The sequence below is a fragment of the Fistularia commersonii genome, chromosome 23, assembly GCF_037954325.1.
Source record: "Fistularia commersonii isolate RoL2024-O1a breed Wild chromosome 23, RoL_Fcom_v1.0, whole genome shotgun sequence".
NCBI classification, from domain to species: Eukaryota; Metazoa; Chordata; class Actinopteri; order Syngnathiformes; family Fistulariidae; genus Fistularia; species Fistularia commersonii.
The window spans coordinates 8,947,657-8,968,815 of record NC_141306.1 but is presented as its reverse complement, the minus strand read 5'-3'; the positions used below and the strand labels follow the sequence as shown (position 1 = coordinate 8,968,815).

The 21,159-nt window shown below is 42.2% G+C and overlaps 3 protein-coding genes across 3 annotated transcripts; 1 reads left to right on the top strand and 2 right to left on the bottom strand.

Annotated features, from left to right (window-relative positions):
- Window positions 1-458: 458 nt before the first annotated feature.
- On the bottom strand, window positions 459-8,368 carry naa60 (N-alpha-acetyltransferase 60, NatF catalytic subunit). The gene is made up of 7 exons (XM_086170727.1): window positions 8,174-8,368; window positions 7,271-7,386; window positions 6,982-7,111; window positions 5,963-6,059; window positions 5,349-5,583; window positions 4,899-5,064; window positions 459-4,786 (listed from the first exon to the last, which is right to left on the bottom strand). The coding sequence occupies exons 2-6, from the start codon at window positions 7,378-7,380 to the stop codon at window positions 4,908-4,910; spliced, it is 729 nt and encodes a 242-aa protein (XP_086026853.1). The 5' UTR covers window positions 7,381-7,386; window positions 8,174-8,368; the 3' UTR covers window positions 459-4,786; window positions 4,899-4,907.
- Window positions 8,369-11,583: 3,215 nt separating this feature from the next.
- dnase1 (deoxyribonuclease I) lies at window positions 11,584-15,519 on the top strand. Its single transcript, XM_086170644.1, has 8 exons — window positions 11,584-11,727; window positions 12,612-12,700; window positions 13,086-13,172; window positions 13,562-13,677; window positions 13,775-13,887; window positions 14,675-14,829; window positions 14,901-14,994; window positions 15,384-15,519. Exons 1-8 carry the CDS (start codon window positions 11,590-11,592, stop codon window positions 15,432-15,434), a joined length of 843 nt encoding a protein of 280 aa, XP_086026770.1. The 5' UTR covers window positions 11,584-11,589; the 3' UTR covers window positions 15,435-15,519.
- A 225-nt stretch (window positions 15,520-15,744) lies between these two features.
- Window positions 15,745-20,481, bottom strand: eci1 (enoyl-CoA delta isomerase 1). Its single transcript, XM_086170642.1, has 7 exons — window positions 20,381-20,481; window positions 19,868-19,984; window positions 18,676-18,803; window positions 18,387-18,533; window positions 18,097-18,218; window positions 17,613-17,791; window positions 15,745-16,901 (listed from the first exon to the last, which is right to left on the bottom strand). Exons 1-7 carry the CDS (start codon window positions 20,421-20,423, stop codon window positions 16,735-16,737), a joined length of 903 nt encoding a protein of 300 aa, XP_086026768.1. The 5' UTR covers window positions 20,424-20,481; the 3' UTR covers window positions 15,745-16,734.
- Window positions 20,482-21,159: the final 678 nt, after the last annotated feature.

The following is a 21,159-nucleotide window of genomic DNA, read 5'->3' as shown; positions in this document are numbered from 1 at the left end:
ACAAAATTCCCAGCCTCCCCAAAATCACACAGAAAACAAGCATCAGCATAAACTCCAGCATTTGTGACTTGCTACAATACCTCTTAAAATTTTATTTCAACTTTAAAATCATTAATGATCATATAAATGTACTGACATTATTTGGTATGGAATCATCCATACAAAATTAAAAAGGAAAAAGTAATGTGTTTCTAAATTCAAAATTAATTGAAAATACTTAAAATATTCAAAGAAAATATTTTGGCGGGCCAGATGTGGCGGGGGGCTGTAAAATGCCCAGGTCTGGTATACAGGATATATTTCTATTCTCGTTAACCTTCCTACTTGTTCATTTATATAACTCTCTGAGGATGAAGTTGGGATGTTACAGGGAAATCAAGCAATACTTGTGTTTTACCATTGCGACATTGTGAATGTAACAATGTCCTTCAAAAAAGGGGACTATCTCACAAGCATCGTATTGTCATTTTTATTTTTTCTGTGTGTTCTTATGGGAATTATCTTGAACAGGTGAATATTTATATTGAGCACAGGGACAAAAGCAATTTACATACATGAGAAAAAAAAAGTCAAAACATCAGGGTTTCTTTCTCTCTCTATACATATATTTTTGTTACCTTTTTGCTTTGTTTTGGTATTAAGACCAATGCACTAATCGCATTTTTCGTTTCAATCGCTGAAAATATGGTGATTATTTTCTTCAAATGCTTCCTTTCTTCACAATTTGTCCGTTTCTTTGACAAGGTTTAATCTTCAGGCGTTTTCAAGACATATAATGTAATGAAATGTAATATGGCTTTCCTGTCATTAAATAAAGACTGTTCATTGCTCAGTTGTGAATATTGTGCCAAATAAACCACTTGACATTTATTTCCCTCTATGTGACCACACACCTTGATGGAAGTATCCAATATTCCTTGCAACCCCCCAAAAATCACTGGCAGTTTGATTATTTTGATGTTACATCTCTTTTTATGTGAGCCCATTCTTGTGGGTTGCAGACTGGTCAATAATGTGCACGTTTCACAGTAAAAACACACAAACACAATCTAAGTCTGTGAGAAGTGTCTTATTATTATCGTTCCGGTGCACTATTGTTCATTACCGCTTCTTCGTCCCTGAATGTTTATATTTAGTGTACTTATGTTGTATTTGTTCTATCGGTTACTCCGGAAAAAGGAACCGTGACAGCATGCTGGTGCTGAGCCAGGACCAAAACAGTGGGAACTTCAGCTTAGGAGCTCTAATAAAGGCTTCTCTGCAGTGGCAGAGAATTTGGATAAATCTTGAGTGGAAAAAAGGTAACTTTGGTGTCACAGCAACCGTAACCTTAAAGTAAATTGACTTTAAGATATCTGGGATAAAACAGGTTTTGGATTTGTTTAAATACATTCTTCTCTTCTCAGTATAATGTGAATCAGTAAAACCATAGAAGGGAAGCCTCAGATAGAAATGAAATCAAAGCCATTGATTAGAAACAGACGACTTTTATTATATTATTGAATATGAATCTATATTAACAGTTTTATAAGAGTATGGGCTCCAGTGATGTTCATCCCCGGCATGATGGACCCTTTTAAGTAGTTTTACATTTCCCTACTCTTAAGACTAAACCATTAGAATGGAATATTCCTTTAATCATCCTACAGCGGGGTCATTTACATGACCAGAGGTGCAGTTTGATTTGAAATGATGGGTTTTGCAAAAAATAAAAGGATGAATTAAATAATATATATCTATATATAGAGAGATATATATTCATCTATCAGATCGTAAAGGTTTTCTCATTAGTCTGTAAAATAGTCTGGACTCTACATGTAATTGTGTCGCTGTGACAATGCCCCCATAAACCGATGGGGGAAAAAAAAAATGTTCGTTTTTTTCTTGTAAATAATGTTGGCTTAGAGAAACACGTGGAAAGATAAATGTGGCGCCGCAGTCTTTCGGTGACAAGACCTTTAGTCCACAGAAAGGAATGGTGGCTGTATATCCAGTTTATATCCAATTGGTATAAATACTGAGATATGGAAAGGTGAGCGAGGATGTTTTGCACGTTACTCCTTTCACTCTGTGAACCCGTTTCTCTTCTACTTGGTATTAAATATGAATGAGACCTTATGGGAAAATCAATGCACCTCCATCCCTGACAAGTGGCTGTGGTATCTATGTTGTTCCACGGGAACACCAAGGCCACGTGTTGGGACGATAAAAAGAAGAAAAAAAACAGACATAAATTGGAATTTTGTGTTTGAAAAGGAGGCTCAGGTTTATGACAGTGTTAAAGGACAATCACAATGAACACAACAGATGTAGGGGAGGGGCAGTCAAACTTCATCAAGCTTTACAATCAATGAAATGTTATTTATTGCATATGCAAATTCTGAAATAAGTCTTTTGAGACACCTGTCCAGGGCTGGCAAACTGAGAAAACTGTTTTTAACGCTAAAATTTTCACAGAATCTCCCAGACTAATGGAGTGCAACAGAATGCGGTAAAAATTAAGAAACCACAGTGATGATTACTGCCAAGCATGTTGGCTGGGACTGACTCACTTGTCTTCCATGAAACAGATCGGACTAACATTTGGCACTTTATAGGTGCTAATTTCTGACCCAGCCCACGTGCACACCAACACACCTGTGTGCACGCCAACAAGCAAAGCACGCGTCATGTGTCAATTCACTGGCAGATCTTATCGTGACTGGCTCGGATTGCTTTAACTCTCGAAGATGCATCACCGCTCAAACTGTGGGGTGTTGGGGTATCTGAGCTTACTATAAACAGACGTGTATCTCATGACCCCAGGCAGCCATCGAGGTAAATACACCTTGACCGCTCACTCCATGGGCATTTGATGCCCTTCCATATCTAAGCGCTGGTGGGTACACTCTGTGCCAGGTGGTAGGGCGGCCTGATGACCCCTGATTTGATCCCCGTGGCTGGTGCGAGTCACACAGGAGGTTATCCATGAGTGTGACTATGTGTGTGCGTGTGGGAGTTTCCTATAAATATCGATGTTTCATGTTTACTGGCCAGTCCGAGAAGGCGAATTTTGTTCCCTGTAACCTTCTCGAGTACAAACTTTGGGTTGAGGTGATCGGCGAATGCTTCGAACCCCCGTGTTTAGATCTTGGTTCAAGTTTTGTCGAATCTCTTAATCAGTGGGTGGGTGCAGTGCCACTGAAGGGGCAGGAGTCTTTCACCAAAAGGAGACACCAGTGAGCCCACAGGACAGCTGTGCTAATGCCTCGACAAGTCTTCGTTGAACTGATGCATCTTGGACGAGAGGCGGAACGTCTTGGGAGAAGTAAAGCGAGTCCAGTTGCCATGATAAGACTGACCAGCAGGTATCTTGTCATATTGCAACATGGATTTCATTTTTGTTTGGGAGCAGTGACTTCCCTTTTCTCAACTCCTCTATAGGCGAACATTAAAATCTAATCTGGGCTAATATTTAAATCTCAACAAACATATGGACATTTATCTACATTAGCAGCAATTTTACAGCCATGGATCAGACAAAGGAGGCCATTTTAAAAAATCTCTAAAAGCAGGACCCAAGCAGCTGTCCCTTTACTATAATATGAATGATGCCAGGGAGACTTTTCAAAACAATGTTAAGAGATGTCCGTGTGAGAAATTAAGACTTTCGAACAGTAATGTTTAACATGTGATATGCTTGTAAACCCTGTGTTGTACATTCTAAGTAATGAACTAAAAGATGTCCATATGCTTGTGCCCTAACGACACTATAGTAGTGCATTGACAAAAAATAATTAAGACAATTTAATGATTTTTTTCCCTTGTTGCTACTAAAATATCGTCCCGCTGCATTGTGCCTCCGAGTTCTGGGTTTGTAATGACCATAGCTAGATTCACAGTCCTATTCAACTTGTTCTTCCATACAACAATTTGGAATGGACTCAGGTTTGCAGTCTACAAACTAAAACCAGGAAAAAGGGTGGGATAGGCATATCAACAGCATAGAACAGCCATAAATATTGAGAGAAATCTACTAGTTTAGTATATATAATATACAAACAGTCTACATAGTCTCTGTGACAGTGGTGGACAGGGTTGGGAAGGCATGTGTATAGGCAAGGTTTGAACCATCAGTCAACAGTTGGTTCCCAGTGTGTATATGTATGTGTGTGTGTGTGTGTGTGTGTGTGTGTGTGTGTGTGTGTGTGTGTGTGTGTGTGTGTGTGTGTGTGTGTGTGTGTGTGTGTGTGTGTGTGTGTGTGTGTGTGTGTGTGTGTGTGTGTGTGTGTTTTGATCCCATTTCACACCAAAAACACCAGTGTCAACTGTGTTTATGTGTGCCCCCAGATCACCATGTTTAACTGATGAAGATCTCCGCTCCCTTCCAGGAGGTCTCACCGTTTGATGTGACTGGGTGGAGAGGGGTTACTATAATGATGACAGTGAGGATATAATTTCTGAGTAACCGAAGAGGAAATTGTGGTTATTACCAGATCAAACTGTATGTTTACCAAATGGTTCAGTTGAAATGCAATGGTGTGGGATTTTATTTGGTAATGATGCAGTGTAATGACCGTATTTAGCAGCGTGCACGGAGCCAAAATCTTGGATCTTGTGTGAGAAGTGGGGCTGAACGTGCATTTTTAATCAGGAGGAAATTTCTGATCGGTGAATGTTCAAGTGGAGCGTGAGTCCTGCGTCCTACCCGGGGTGGCAGAAGCTGTAAGAGGTCAAGAACAGGGGGTGTGCAAGTGCATCTCAGTGCATACGGGGGGAAGGGAGACTGATGACAGGGTGAGCGATCCTGAAGATAAGAGAGGATGGCAGAGACAAAGATCAAAGTTCCGGAGACAGACGAAGCGAGACGGAAAGAAAGCTGAACTGTGTAGGCAACCGAAGAGAAAGCTGCCACCCACCATGGCGTGTCACATTGTTCGGCTGTACTGTATACCGGTCTTGGAGGCGATGTTTGACCACGGGAGCAGGGAGCGCAGCAGGGACTGGGCCTGACGGTACAACCTTTGCGGTATGGAGCAGGGGCTAAGGCTGGCGAGGGTTGAACCAATATGCTGGATATAGTCGGTGGGAAACATGGTTAAGGAAGCTGAAGAAAATGCAATACAGAAAAAGTTCAGGAGACGTACTGCGGTGGAAACGCTCTCTGGACTCAACTCATCAAAAATCTGATAGCATGAATAGAATCTGTGGGTAAACTTCTCAATTACTAATCTCTTCCATCAATTATAGCAAAATTAGGCTACTACCAATATTCTACGAGTTCTACATCTAGAAATCAACTCATGAACATCACTTGGGGAACCCACGCTGCCAACATGTTTCTCATGTCCTTTCCATAAAAAGGATATAATATTGTCCATGGTGGATGACCTCCATTGATATAGAGGACATACGTGTATCCGTCTTTGAGGACGCCGCGTATGGAGTAATAGTAGGGCAGGTAGTGGTGTTGCCTGAAGTCCCTGTTCTCATAGAAGTGGATGGCAGTGTTGTTGGTGGTGAGCACATGCAGGTAGATTGCCTTGCAATGGTCCTGGGCTGTCGTGGAGATGTGCTCCTTTAGACTGTCCAGCAGCAGGGAGCCTGAGTGTTCGGACAGACAGAGAGCTCAGTCAGTGTGGTACAAAAGAGGGTGTGGGTCACGAGTCACTCATTTCCTCTTCAGTCCGCCAAAAGACCGCAGGAACAGGGGTGGCGGTGAGGACTAGGTACAACAGTGTTGAAATACTTTGCTAGGACATACTGTAGCAATACTTGGATTCTGTTTTGTTATATATACATTATAGGTTATGATGTTTCTTGGTCTGCAGGCCTATCTCCGCATCACAAATGTGCATCAATGATTATGCATTTGCATGTGACTTAGCCACTAATAAATGTTAAAAAATATTTTTTTAGGAAATAATGGGTGAGGTTGAGAATGTAGTGATGGTTCTAGCAAACACAGGAAGGGGAACAATACCTATGCCATGTTTCCTAAACTCTTTGACCACTCCTAGGCTGAGGATGTAGGCTACCTGTGTGTCCGACGGGAAACTGGAAGCCAAGATGTCTCCATCCTGACAAACACACACAGCAATAGAGGAAGAAATGGGACAGGAAAAAAAACATTCACTGTTATTTCACCATCATCTACCAATATATTTTGAAAAAAAATTGCGGATTCGATTCATTATCAAAATCATTTGGTATATCATGATAAGACAGTATATTTTCTCAGGCGCAAACTTCACAGAAAGGTTCGAATGAGAAAAACATATGAGGTCATTCACACGCAACCATCATCAAGAAGCAAGTAATAATTATATACATCTGAATTTAAGAATTAAATTTGAACAAATATATGGACATTTATCTACATTAGCATGGGGGAGGGGTGTTTGGAGAGTGTCTGAACCATCAGCCTACAGTCAGTTCCCAGTTTGGTGTGTCTGTGTATTCCCGTTTCACACTGAAACAACCACCATTGTCTGCTGAGTGTGTTCAGGTCAATGTGGTTCAACTCTGCTCCCTTGTGGGAGAAGGAGATCTCAAACTTTGGTCAGACTGGGTGAACAGGGGCTACTATAGAGATCATGAGTGAGTATAATAACTAACCAGAAAAAGAAATTGTGGTCACGGCCAGGCCAGATCAAACTGTGTGTATTGCCAAAAAAGCCTTTGATTCTTTAATAAAGCAGTAGTAAATACCCTCTAAACAAGTTCTCTTCTTGTCTCGTTGTTATGGCTTTTTTTCTCATTCCTGTGTAAAGCCTAACAGAGTCAAGGTCATCTTGTTCACCTAATTAGTGAACTAAAAACAGAAACTACAATGACAATGTTCCACTTCAGACATTTCCAAGTGGCAGCTGAGCTGAGTGTGGATGCATTGAAAACCAAGGTACCAAATATGTGAATTCATGAAAGTGAAAAGGAGGAGCAGCGCAGCGTCGTCAGCACCAGGAAACTATGGAACTAACATCAGACTTCAGGACCTCCTACCTCTTTGTGTACTTTGGTCCGGCCCTTGATCTCAGCCACGATCATACCCACAATGCCTCCCCTGAAGGTGGCAGCGAGGGAGAAGAACTTCTTGTTGGAGGTGATGTCCTGATACCATGAGTCCGGGTACCTGGAGACAAAAGCCAGAACAGATTAACTTGACGACCAGTATAAAAACCAAACTCAATTAGTAAACTTCATGCTGGACTCAGATTCCGCCTGGTGTTTTTTTTTTCAATCTCCGTGTCTGCTATCAGAAAAAAATGACCTCACTGAGCGTGATTCTTACTCGATTGGGAACCAATCACCACACAGCAATTTGACGCTCTCTATGTCATTGTGGCACAAGAACCGTAGCTGGACTTCACTGAGAGCTGTGGGAGGCACCACGTCACTCATTCACACCTGCAGGGATGGACACAGAACACAGGAGGCCTCAGTGAATCAGTGTCTTCAGTATACTCAGATGACAGAATGTCCCAAGAAAAAAAAAATAGACATCTAAGAGTGGGTTATCTGTAATGTTAAACACTTTCACAGATGAAGTTTCCGTTACATCGCTGTGATAGAACAGTTTGCTTTTCAAATCAGAAGTAGTGCCAAACGGGCAAAACAAAGCTAAATCATGAGAAAGGGTGAAAAGCTGAAGAGTGAGTTTGGCTCTTTTACTAGATTTTCAGTACTTTAGTAGATTAAGTTAAGTAGAGTAATTTCCTGTTAACTGAGCCCGTTTTCACCTGGCATTAAGATTAAGAATAAACGACTCAGATGCATTTACTCTCAGTCATGCCCGAATCCCCAAAAGTGCTCTGAAGACTTTGTAACACTATTTCCCGACAAACAACATGTTAACAGATCTGTACAATCAATAACCTGTGTTTAATTCTTAGTATGATGTCATAATAATACGCATGGATACTTCAGCGCTCACTCATTCACAGCAACGTAAACGTTGGCCGGAATGTCCCCTTATATACAGAAGTTTCTTTTGGTGCCACCTTACTAGCGGCTACTCCCGATAACGCGGCTCGATGTCTCTATATTATAATTTTAGTTAAAACTACACAAAAACAGACGAAAGCACAATTAGCTCGTTGTGTTGAGCTCTTATTACCAATGCGTTACATCCTGCGCGCCGCTAAGTAGCATACTGGGCAACCTCAGCTAACGCTAGCTAACGTTCCGTCGCTACCTTGTTTCAACGCTGGAACAGCAGGAAAGTCGTTTTTCAAAAGAATTCCCCGGTCATCAACCGAATGAGCCACTACTCCGGGCACGGCGCGGTGAAACACATGTTTATTCGCAACTCTCAGGGCCGTTTCATCGCTGTTTCGCCGCCACCACCGAAGCTAAACGAGCCGCAGTCCCGTCTTGCTAACTGTTGGATGTTTTCTTCCTGTTTGTAGCAGGCACGTACTCGACGTCACTTGAAATGGCCTTTCTTCTAGCCATCCGTTGGGCTGCATCAAACACAACAGCGCCTCCTAGTGGTACTTAGCCAAAGTGCTACCTATTATTAGTACTATTGTAGTACAACTACTACTACTGCTCCCACTAATAACAATAATAATAATAATTATAATAACAATGATAATGATAATGATAATGATAATGATAATGATAATGATAATGATAATGATAATGATAATGATCTTCACACTAATGAATTCTATCTTTCTGTGACTGTCAATCCAACCCTGACTAGTTACTTTGACACTATAGTTTTATTTGTATTTCTTATTCTCACCCCTTTTTTATACTGTTTATACAATTTCCTACTATTATTTATTATTGTTATGTTTTACTTGAACTCTGGCACGACAATTTCCTTCGGGATAAATAAAGTTGTTCTTATTCTTATTCTTAAACTTCATCCCTCTCCTCTCCAGGGCAAACCATCACCTTTCTAGATTTCCTCCACCTATTCCCTGCTCTCACTACAGATCGCAATTTCAATAAAAAAAATAATAATAATAATAATAATAATATTGATAAGAAGAAAAAGAGGAAGAAGAAGAATTAAAGAATATATGGGGACACAAAACGTCATTTTGAAATAAATCGTTCTGTTTTTTAGGATACTGTCAGCCATTTCAAAACATTCAAACATATATATTGAGGTCATGCATCATATGGATCTTTTAATAAGCGATGGAAATGTTGCGCTTGTGTATGTATGCGTTCTTATATGTATGTGTGTCTGTGTGTAAAAATTGCAAACATGACTGATATTGAGTATATTAAAAGCTTTGCTGCGACTTACGGAGTTCTTTTTTTTCCAGTTGCAATTTATTACTTTGGTGCAGTTTTGGTACAATCTAGCAGAGTTTCTATCCTGTGTGACCTTAAATAACTGCTTTGCTTTATCATTTTTTGTCTATGTTCGCATACTGATTCCATCTGGTGCTTTCCCAGTCTCGGGTCAAGTACTGCTGCTAAATATAGCCCACATTGATAATGAAGGCAGATAAAGCTTTTAACCAGTAAAAATGGTTAAGCTTTCAAAAAACCTTGCAGAAGGGGGCAAGACTTGTATATTTTATAAACCGTGTATTTCTACAGGCACATATGTTTAATGTAGTACTGCAGCGCGGCAAATTTAAAATGTGATTTGAAGCTCTGAGACCTTGAACTTGGCTGGGTCAAACTTGGGCTTATCCGGATAATTCTAGATCTCAAACATCCCTGAACTTTTTCCCAAAGCAACTTCTGACCCAGTGGGTCTTCCCTCTGCTGGCCCTCCATCCTAATCTGACCTCCCACAGTCTTTGACCTAAAGTGACCCCTACTCCCTCTCTTCCATTCAGCCTGCACTCTTCATCATCTCCCGACAACTTTGGTTATTTTGTCTTGCAGCGCTAATGTAGCACTCCGGCTGAACCTGACCGGCGTGGGTCACCCTTTGCCCACATTTATCTCTGCTCCTCATTTTTCACCTTCTGTCCAAACCTCCACTTGTTTTGTTCGGATACGCTTCCTCACAGTTTTATCTCCGGGTTGAATCTGAAGTTCTTGTTGGGTTACTTTCTGTAATAGATACCTGGGAAACTCATGTCTCCTGTGTGTTTTAGGATCTTTTGTCAGTCCCAAGGCCTTCCTCTGGGGGATGTTTGCCTAAGAGCTCAGGAGGGGTGGGAGTACCTGAAATACATGGATTGTGTCCGCCAGCGACAGCAGCCCTCCCCTCTTTGGTTCTCCGTGCACCTGCAGTTAAATGCAAATCTCTCAAACAACACTTTCAGTGGTTCTCCTCTGCACAACCGTACCTTTGTACTCTTCGCTCGACGGGCCTTTTTCACATCACACAAAAGAACAGGTAGCTACCGGCTTCCAATTTCTCTTTCAATTCTTAAAAAAATCCAAACCAGAAACTAGATGTCTGTTGTGAATGACAATAGACAGTTTCTTGTGGACAAATGTTACAAAGTTCATGTGATTTCAAGAGCGTGTTCACAAGTCAGCGTGCAAACAGACAAATGATCAAGTTTGCAGATGACTCGGTGATTGTGTCGCTAATCAATAACCAATCACGGTCAAGTGATAAAGTGTTTTATTGACTAGTGAGCACTTATCACCAGAAATCAATGTTTCTAAATCTACGGAAGGGATTTTTGACTCTTGGTAAAGGCCTCCAACAAAAAACTGTTTTTATTGCGGTTTCTACAGGCAGTAGAATTGTGCGGCAGCACAGATACCTGGGTACCATCATTGACAACAACCTGACATTCGAGGCAAATGCTGATGCAGTCTGTGCTGAGGCGCTCGCACATTTATCATTAATTAAGAAATTTTAATGTGGATCAGTTTTTTTGGAAAATGTTATGTTGAGTGTGTTTTAACCTTTTCTTATTTGTTGGTTTTAGCTAAACATCATAGTAAAAATGTGTTGTAGGATTGCGGGGTCAAACCTGTGGAGCTTTCCGTGCGAAAAAAGGCCAGAGCAACCGGGTCGGCAGGGGTTATCCCAGCCGCCCGCCGTCAAATGTGCAGGACTAATAGCTACCGACACTCTCATAACGGAAACAATTGGCCCCATAAATAGATCGTGATCGTTAACATGCACCTTATTCTCCTGTTGGGTTGTTGTTATTGTTGTTTTTTAGTTTCTCGGCTGGCCGCAAAACAAATTGCCCCTCACGGAGATAATAAAGTGTAAAATCATTAACCCGTGTGATGTACTGCTAGGACCGTCTTATTAACTCCACACACAGGTCACATGAGCTGCATCCGCCGTCACTCCTGCACACACTCCACAGCTGTACAAGCTGTCTTGTAGTCATTCTACTGTCAATTTTTAACCTTCTTGTTGCCATTCTGTTATTTATTTTCATCCTTGTTTTTCTCTTTGTCCTTTTAATTGTCTCTTTTATTCATATTTATATTCATATTTATTGTTATTGTTGGACTGCTGTGACAACCAAATTTCCCCTATGGGGATCAATGAAGCATTATTATCTTATCTTAGTAATTGACACTTATATTATAGGCTCCAGCATCCCCGGCGACCCTGAGTGCGGAATAAGCATCAGAAGATGAATGGAAAGATGGATGGATTTTCAAGTTTTGTATCGGGGTGCTTATAGTCATGCGATCTCTGTGTACCTCAGGATGCATTTGCTATGTGCGCTGGCGCTCTGCTCGGCCCTGCTGCACCTGTCGGCCTCCATACTGCTGGGAGCCTTCAACATCAGGGCGTTCGGGGATAAGAAATCTTCCAACGCCACCTTGATGGACATCATCACCACGGTGGGAAACTTCACCGCCACCCATGTCACTTCTGTCCTCATGTGTTACTCCTCGATAAATATCAACATTTCCAGTGTAGCATGCAATCAGTGGAAGACACTCACCGTGGCGGCAGATGTTTAATACACAAAACTACATTCCTGATTGACTGACAGATGGTTTGTTACTCACTTTAAAAATAAAACTTCCAGCCTTAATGGTGCTCTGTAGCATCCATAGACTGACATTTATGCTGAAAATAAATTTTAACGCATCTATGATTTTCTACCAGATAATCCACATAATCATAACTAAAAAAATATTCTTAAGATGACAGAAGACACTGACAGGAAACTTTAAATTACATTTATTTTGTTAAAACCCCCCAAAAAGTCACATATGTTCATAATTTGGCTTCATTTAAGTTTTTTGTGATTTTCTTTCTTTCTCTAATTATTCATCTTTTGTGCTCAAAGGCACAGCTGAGTGTTGAATGGCAAAAATATCATTGGTAACGCAATGGTTTGCACACCCACCTTGCAGCACAAAGGCCCCCGAGAGGGCGAGTTTCACGGTCGAGTCTCCATGTTCTTCCGGTGTCTGACGACGGTTTTCTCCCACAGTCCAAAAACGCAGAAGACCATAAATTATTTCTCTGACATGTGAATGAGAGGGTGAATGGCTTAACAGTTTGGCTCTGTGATCGACTGGTGACCGGTTCAGGTTTGACCCACCTCATGAAGCGCAACATTTTGCAATGAGGTGTATTTCTGTTAACATTATAACACACACAAAGTCACAGCAAAGACTAGAGGCCACTTTCTTTACGACTGAAAAGCTCTTGTTTTTGATCCATGCAATGCTTGGAATCGTGAAAGAATTTCCAATGCTCACGCCCGTTCCAGATTGTGCACCGCTACGACATCATCCTGATCCAGGAGGTCCGAGATGGCGACCTATCTGCGACCAAAAGACTGGTGGAGCGTGTCAACAAGTGAGGTTGAATCCACAGCTCACGCAAAACTGAACACGGGAGCTAAGTTGAGCTAAGCAGATATACACAATCCAGCTAAAAATTCCCACTTGGGTTAAAAAGTTCATTTATTCAAAACGTTTACATGGACAGCCTGGGAACATGTTTCCATGTCCAATGAAATTCTTATTATGCTGTCCCGTTAGGCCAAATAGGAAACAAAAAACAACCAAACAATAAACAATTAGCATATTGCAGGTAAACAGTGCAAAGAAGAACAGTTTTAACAGGATGTACAACTTGAAAAAGTGCAAATTGATGTCTTATACCAGTGTGACAGTGTTTAATACACACTCAACACAAATTTACTGAATGGTCTACGTGTGTGTGTGTGTTTGTCCTCCAGAGGTTTCCCCAAGTTCACCTACAAGCACATTGTCAGTGAACCTTTGGGACGCAACTCTTACAAGGAACGCTACCTCTTCCTTTACAGGTAAACGCTCACCTCATTTCAACTGCGGCAAGAGGATTTTTTTTTTTTTGCAAAAATGTACTTTCTCTTCAGAAAACCGGCACCGTTTATTAATAAAGATGTTATTAATACAGAGGTGACAGCAGGTAGATGGAGGCTTAGAGTGATAGGAGTTAGAGGGTGCCCCTGAGATCCAAAGTCACTTGGAATCCCTTTTTCGAGAGCGTCATCCGACAGGGGCTCTTCTTAAAGCCTGTGAAAGTGTGCAGGTGGTCGGGTCTAATCCCTGACAGCAGCGGGAAGAGGGCGTTCTCTTCACGGCACCAATTTTACAGTTTTGACCCCAGATGTAGTTGTTGGTTTCCGAACAACGCTGAACACACACGTGCAGTTTTCTCTTCTTTTTCCAGGGAAGACACGGTGTCGGTGGTGAAGAACTACACCTACAATGATGGCTCTGAGTCCAGTGGGATGGACACCTTCAGCAGAGAACCGTTTGTCGTCATGTTTGCCTCCCACACCACCAGTAAGCAGAGGACAAACAGCTTATTTTGAAATAAGCCCCAAAAAAAAAGAAAAACTAAAACTCTCTCTTGTTTGTCACACCCTCCGCCATCATCTAGATTTGAGGGAGTTTGCCATCGTCCCCCAGCACACCTCTCCAGACGACGCTGTGCTGGAAGTCGACGCGCTCTACGATGTGGTGGCTGATGTGCGCCATCGGTGGAAAACAAACGTGAGAGCGTGTTTAGAGATGCAAACACACACAACTGCACGTGTATGGATGTGTATGTGTATGGATATCGCATTATTTTCATAGAATTTCTGCTTTTCCTATGAGCTCCTCCATTCAGGGGTCTTCACATCCATCTAATCCTCTCCACTGTATCTTCTTCTCTCATACCAATTCACTTCATGTCCTTTCCCCCTCCATCTCAATATCTCCTCTCTGGTCTTCCTCTATTCCTCCTTCCTGGCAGCTCCCACCTCAGCATCCTTCTACCCAGATCCATCTCAGTCTGACATGTCACCATGTCCCGTTTCTTTGCTTTGTGTTCCTGTTTTCTCAGCCAGCCATGTCACCTCCTCGGAGTGTTTTCCCTGATGTTTTTTCCAAACAATTTGCAAATGATTGACTAATAAGGCAAATTTGTCATAGGGGCTTCACATCCTGCTCCTAAAAACGGCATTTTGGAATAAATATACACAAACAGCATGCAACTTATTATTAAAATGAGCAAAAATGAGAGAAAAATGACCAGGAACTGAAGATGAAGTCAGGGTAAATAATCCCAGATGAGAGGGTTGTTTGTGTGTATATGTGTTTCAAAAAAATAATGAAAAAGACGGGTTTGAGGAGGGAGGTTTTGAGCCCATTGTGGGCTGGAGAAGACGTTTGGGGTATTGGTTCATTCAAAAACAGATTTGAGAGGGGGGACAGACATGCACATACACACACACACACACACACACACACACATAAGCTGCACTCCACTGACCTGGGCATGGGATCAATGTTGCAGGACATCCTTCTCATGGGAGACTTCAATGCAGACTGCAGCTATGTGTCAGGATCTGACTGGTCCAAAATCCGTCTCTTCACGGACAACACTTTCCACTGGCTGATCCCCAACGAGGCCGACACCACTGTGACCCGCAGCGACTGTGCCTATGACAGGTGGATACATGCATGCACACATTTGCATGTGCGCAGATCCCGTGAGTGCGTCTCTCTCTGCATATTCGCAGGATCGTGGTCACAGCTGATGTAATGAGAGGGGTGAAACCTAACAGCGCCAAGGTGTACAACTTCATGGTTGATTTCAAGCTCAGCAACGCAATGGTAATAAATACATAAATAAGAATAAAATAAAAATCTAATGAAATGTAGCAACTATTATAAGAAAAAGTATATTTCAATATTATTAATATTTTGCTACTGTAACATCAGAAAAAAAATCCTAGGGTAAAAAAAACACTAACAGAACAAAAAAAAAAAAAAACACGAAACAAGACATTGCATTAAAAGCTTCAAAGAGTGATCTGGGCTATTTTTTGTTTGTTTTTTTTTAAGCTTTTTTAACATTTCTTTTTTGCTAATTTATTCAACCCATTGCAGGACTAATTTAGGAATATCTTAATGCAGCACAAAGAGACTGAAGAAATAATGACACGCCTTGGTTAACGAGAAATAAGAAACTGTTCACTAAGTGTTTTTGTTTGTTGTCTCAGGCTTTGGCTGTCAGCGACCATTTCCCCGTGGAGGTGGAGCTGCTCGGCTGACGTCGCGCCACTGTCGAGCTGCCGCTCCATGCAAATCTTGGACTCGAGTGACAATGATTCATTTCTTGCAGGAATAAAAACAAACATTTACTAAATGTGTGAGCAGGTCCTTGCTGTGATGTGAAAAAGACGATAATAGGTGGCTGACGTCTCTAGTTCTGGAGCTCTGCAGCTGCTGTCTCCATCAAGAACTGGGAGAAACTTTGTAACTCAGAATTTCTTCTAATTACACCATGCTGCATTAAAAGTGAATAACTGACCTGAAATAAAAAAAAAAAACAGTCCATCCTCTTTGTGTGAGACTCTCAACCACTGTTAAATGTTTTATTGCCAACCGACAGAATGAATGGTTACACTGAGCATCAAATGCAATCTTTATAAACTACAATATGTCAGGGCTTAAGGTCACTTCTGGAACATAAGAATCAAAGGGACGGCAGGAATCCCATTTAGAAATAAAATTAAAAAAAAAAAAAAAAAAAAAAAAAAAAAAAGAAACTGACAGTGAGTTTGACCTCCCTCGCTTGCAGTTGGGGTGACTTACAGGTTCTCGGAGAAAGGCTTACCGGCAGCAATCAGGCACTGCATGCCTGTCAAGACAGACTTTTGCTACGTGTTGATCAGAGGAGGGTTCATTCAGCCGTGGATTTTCTTTACTGCAATCAGGGTAAATACAGGGGCTCGATCTACATGCACACAATGCCAGATTTTGGCTGATTTATGCTGGATACATGTTTACCATGGCTAATAAAAGCAACTACTCCACATATGTACGCATGCACACGCACACGCACACACACACACACACACACACACACACACACACACACACACACACACACACACACACACACACACACACACACACGCATGCATGCACGCACGCACACACACTCTTCACCATGCCAACAGTTGGCAGACCAGTTTCCCCACATGCTGTGACTAATATTCCAGCGTTGTTCACAGAGCCATGATAATCCCAGCACACTGAGGAGAAACTGAAATATGTGCAAAAACAAAACAATCTAACTCTAAGTCCAAATATTTTGCATTTGCAGAGCAATGGATTACTGTGTGCATGTGAAGGAGATTCACGGGATTCTTAATATTATAGTTTTGAACCAACAAGGCGACAGGACCAACCCTGCCGGTCACATTATGACGGGACTCACAGAGCAGGCAGATTCCTCCGAGGTCCACTGATCTGCACGATGGTCTCGGTGCATCTGATCACATCTTGGAAGGCAGATAGGTGTAATTTTGTCATTTTCCCTTCACAAATCGTGTGTGTGTCTCTTTTTTAAGCCTTTCTCTTTTTAAGCATCTCCAGATACATGCGGAGCGATTTCTGGATGGAGTCTTTGGTGATGAAGCTCACGAAGTTTTTGACGTCTGCCTCTCTATTGGCTGTCAGTTTGTCGATGAAGGGCTTCCTCATCATGGACTTGGTGATCTGTCTGGCGTGGTCTGTGAGGGAGGGGAAATGCGAGGAGTGAAAAGCAGTGAATGTGATTCGGTGGTGGAAGTTGCAGATCGAAATTCAAATGTATGCATTTTTCTTACAGAAGAGGACAATGGAAAAAATTAAAAAGGAAAACATTGTAAAAAAGGTCAGAAGTCAACATTAGTGTTTTCCTTAACGCTCCATAGATAGTCAGGAAGATTTTCCATGGAAATGGATGTGGCTGAATACTTTGCATGTAACACTAGAGTAAATCACACCACCAAGTCACTTGGACATTAATATATGTCTATGCCTCTCGCACATGCACCGCAAACCTAGAAGTGGCCCTGACATTCCCTGGGGCAGTCGTTCACCGGTGTGGACACAAAAGCCACAATAAGTCGAACCGTATGCTGGATGTTTGTTTTTTTCCTCCCCCAAATCATGGCGACCCTGATCCAATGGAGCCTACGTGTGACGGAGGAGTGTGCTCACACTGGGCCAACTGAGTGCATTGACAATTCTACCAGTTCACAGCACAAGTTGACTGAACCACGCAACAAGCATCAGCAAAGACACGTCTAACTGGAGAGACAATGGGATCCATCTTTTGAGGACGGCGGATACTGAAACTCTCAGGAGAGTCAGAGAATGTCAAGACACTGAGAAATTCATGACCAATATTACAGACTGCCTGTCAGCAGCACAGTAACAGGATTTTGATGTGTACATACCTGGAATGGCCAACCATTTGGTCATGGTCTGTTTAGCTGTGGTCATGAGCTGCTCCTCCGGCACCAGCTGATCCACCAGTCCCACCTTCAGCGCCTCTGAGGGGCTGTAGAGTAGCCCCAGGGCCAAGGCCACCTCTGTGGTCCGGTGGCCCACGGTATTAGCCATGGTGTCTTTGAACCTGCGGACAGCAGTTCACTCTGTGAGATGGCAATTGTAATACAATTACAAGACACCTTCCCGTAAGGCAGGGACTTGTGAGAGGTTTTAAAAACCATTTGAGATTAATGCCGAACTGAGCGTCGCAAAGCGTTTTTGGAGACACCTCACTCATTCGTGTTGAGTAGCTTATACACACCTTTTTCCACAGCTCAGCATAAATTATGAAATTCACCACTTAAAAAAAATAGTTTAATATCATTATACGCCGCTTGACGAAAAGATTCATCTGGATCCACGATGAGGAAAAACTACAGACTTCCTTACCAAAACGGAGCCACTATGCCGAGCTGCGTTTCATTGAGACCGATGCTGTAGCGAGGGTTGTCAGCCATCATTCTATAGTCACATGACAGTGACATCAGACAGCCACCTGCTGGACTAGAACCCTGCAAACAGATTGATGGGGGAGGAGGTCACGATTTCTTGTCGTTGTACCTCGTTTACAAGGGGTAAACTGTAAAATGGGACAATCTGATGGGAACGCAGACTAACAGCATGATGGAAATGTATGTATGAGTGACCATGTTACCACGGTTTTCATGTAACCACCGTACATTGATTGCCGCTATGGTGACCATGTTAGAACTGTAGAGTTTCAGCCACATCTCCTGGACAGTTTTCCAGAACTCTCCACACCGCTCCGGACTCTTCCCGTACATCTCCATGATGTCCAGCCCTGCTGAGAACACCTTGGGAAGGCTCTGGAATGTAAACAAAAGAAAATTTAAGAAAACACAGCTTGGAGTAATGCTGATTTAAAGTGATAACTCAATCAGGTGGCCGATATGTGGAACAAACTTTATAACATTGATAAGGACCAGTAGAATTGAGGTTCAGCTATACCGAGGTGAGAATGAGGCCTCGGCAGCTCTTATCCATCTCCAGCTTCTCCAAGCTTATGCAGAACTCGGTGAGGAAGTCCAAACTCAGGCTGTTGACTGGAGGACTCTGCATGCTCATCACTGCCACACCTATAAGACGACGAGGTGCCTGAGGTGACCTGAGTTTATTCATTCATCCATTTACATCTGTAAGAACCACAAGGCTGAACCACACAAAAAGTAGGACTTCATTCTGGGATTTCATTAATTTTTGCAATTGCAGTTTTGTTACGGCAAAAACCTTTAGACAGACAAAGAGCCTGTTCTGTGGAACCATCCTTCAATTTTAAAACTGTTTATTTTTGGAAATCTTATAGTTAAGGTTAGGCTAGCCCCTAGTTATGCTGTCACAGGCTCTCTCTGTCAAGGGATATCTAATGATGCACATCTCTCATTACTACCACCTGCACTCTTGTTCCTTCATCACGGGATGATAGTAGCCTCTTGGGCTCTCTCAACTCACAGGCATGGCTCAATCTACCTCCACCATTACTTATTTTCTTAATATTTAAACCATTGTTGTCAATATGAGATCATTTGTGTGTGTCACTCCTAAACCTCATACCTGTCTCAATCACAGCCTTGCTCTCTATCTCTCTATAATTCTACACCAACCAGTCAAGGCAGAAGGCCACCCACATTGAGCTGGGATCTGTTCAAATTTTCTACCCAGTAAAAGGCAGTGTTTCCTGGTTGCTATGGTGAAGTGTTTGCTCCTCGGGTAATACTGTGTTTCTGTAAATCGTCTTAAAAATTGTGGTCCGGAATCTGCTCTACATGGAGAGTGTGCAACTTGTGATTTGCCACTATATAAAAATATGAAAATTCAATGACCTAACAAACTAAGTCAGTGTGTGAGATCCCCTTTTGCTTTCTGGCAAGGGAGAACGACCTTACCTGGACAGCTGGTATAAGTAAAATAAAAGCAAGAATGACACAACCAGCTGAAGTTACACAAACTAGCCGATGTTCATGAGTTATTTACCACGGGTGGGACTCGAAGTACTCTACCTCAAAGGATATTGACACTTGTGAATCGTTATTTGCCCTTTGTTTACTTTTTCGCCAAATATTGTCGTGAAGAAGCCTGGCTGGCCTAAGGACAACAAAAACTGCTGCAGAATACACTCCTGGTCATGTGTCAGCAGACTTACCCGTGGCTTGATCCAGGTCTACCGCGATTTTAGAAGCCAAGGTGGACTTGTTCCTCCGTTGTGCCACGGCGGGAGACGTGCAAACTCTGCCATATCCGGACAGCTGAGACACAAGAGCTGCACGTACACAACAAACAAACGGGTGTCCGGACGTTAGCACGGAATGAGCTACTCAACTCTGAATCAGTCTCACACAACAACCTTTATGTCAACCCAACGCATATATAGAAACTCGGAACCTCTCCGTTTTAAGTGATTTTAATATGTGTTTCGTCAAGGTGTCATGTCTCATTGATGAAAATAGAGGTTGTGAAATTTAATACGTATTTTGTACCCGAGCTAGCCTTGCTAGCTGTAGCGCCGCTGAGGTCTCGCGACCTCTGCTCCACTTTCCACCACACGGAGAGCACAGCCAGCATTTAGCCGCACTGTCATCAAGAACGCCGCTAATGTTAAACAATGTTGCTATCAAGGTAGAGCATAAAAGTATCTCATTGCGATTTGGAAACTTACCAGATATTCCGTACTTAGTCCGTAACGCCGCTCTCAACGCCATGGTGTTATCTATCCCTTCTCTTCGGAGGTTGCGATTGAATCTCCTGAACCGTTCGAACGGAGCAACTGAACCGAATCACTTGAAGGACTGTCCGGATCCCTTCTCGATTCATTTGAGCCAGGAGTCATTAACTCGTTTGAACTGGTGAATCGAGTACAAATAAGCCACAGAGGCGTCATAACCTCTCCCTTCTCCAACTGCTTGAAAAGTTGTCTGAGCAGTCCTTAAACAAAATTGTATTTTTAATCAATTGCCTTAGGTCTTGTATCAGTTTCTTTATTTTTCCTTTTTTGTATAAATATTATTAAAAGGTGCCATGATTGTTCGTTTTGTTGGCCGTAGTGTAGTTTTTCTTTTTCGTGGATTGTTGTGAATCCAACAATAACAAGAAAAGAGCAAATTAGTTGTATTAGTCATGTTTACAGTATTGGTCTGAGGGTTCGCTTTGTTTTTCAGTGCTCTAATGCATTAGTCTTGAACACCCCCCCACCCACCCCGCCCCGGTCCGGATTACTTGGCAACCGGTCCGCAAAGAAAATCTTTCTTGATACAAATTATAGTTTTTTTCACTAAACCAAAGAGAAGGTTTATGGACGAAGTGAGAGAGGATATGAAGGTAGTTGGTGTGAGAGAGGAGGATTCAGAGAATAGGTTTAGATGGAGGTTGATTCACTGTGGCGACCCCTGAAGGGATAAGCCAAAAGAAGAGGATCTTATTTTGGTAAAATGACTGTTT

Coding starts and splice junctions, on each gene's coding strand:
- eci1 (XM_086170642.1), bottom strand. CDS start 20,423: ATGGCGTTGAGAGCGGCGTTACGGACTAAGTACGGAATATCTG. Junction 17,792..18,096: donor GGCATAGTGGCTCCGTTTTG/GTAAGGAAGTCT, acceptor TGCTGTCCGCAG/GTTCAAAGACACCATGGCTA. Junction 16,902..17,612: donor CAAATGGTTGGCCATTCCAG/GTATGTACACAT, acceptor CCTCCCTCACAG/ACCACGCCAGACAGATCACC.
- dnase1 (XM_086170644.1), top strand. CDS start 11,590: ATGCATTTGCTATGTGCGCTGGCGCTCTGCTCGGCCCTGCTGCACCTG. Junction 13,888..14,674: donor GCCATCGGTGGAAAACAAAC/GTGAGAGCGTGT, acceptor TCAATGTTGCAG/GACATCCTTCTCATGGGAGA. Junction 14,995..15,383: donor TCAAGCTCAGCAACGCAATG/GTAATAAATACA, acceptor TTGTTGTCTCAG/GCTTTGGCTGTCAGCGACCA.
- naa60 (XM_086170727.1), bottom strand. CDS start 7,380: ATGAGTGACGTGGTGCCTCCCACAGCTCTCAGTGAAGTCCAGCTACGG. Junction 7,112..7,270: donor GGTGATTGGTTCCCAATCGA/GTAAGAATCACG, acceptor TTTTGTCTCCAG/GTACCCGGACTCATGGTATC. Junction 5,065..5,348: donor CATCCACCATGGACAATATT/ATATCCTTTTTA, acceptor CATGTTTCCCAC/CGACTATATCCAGCATATTG.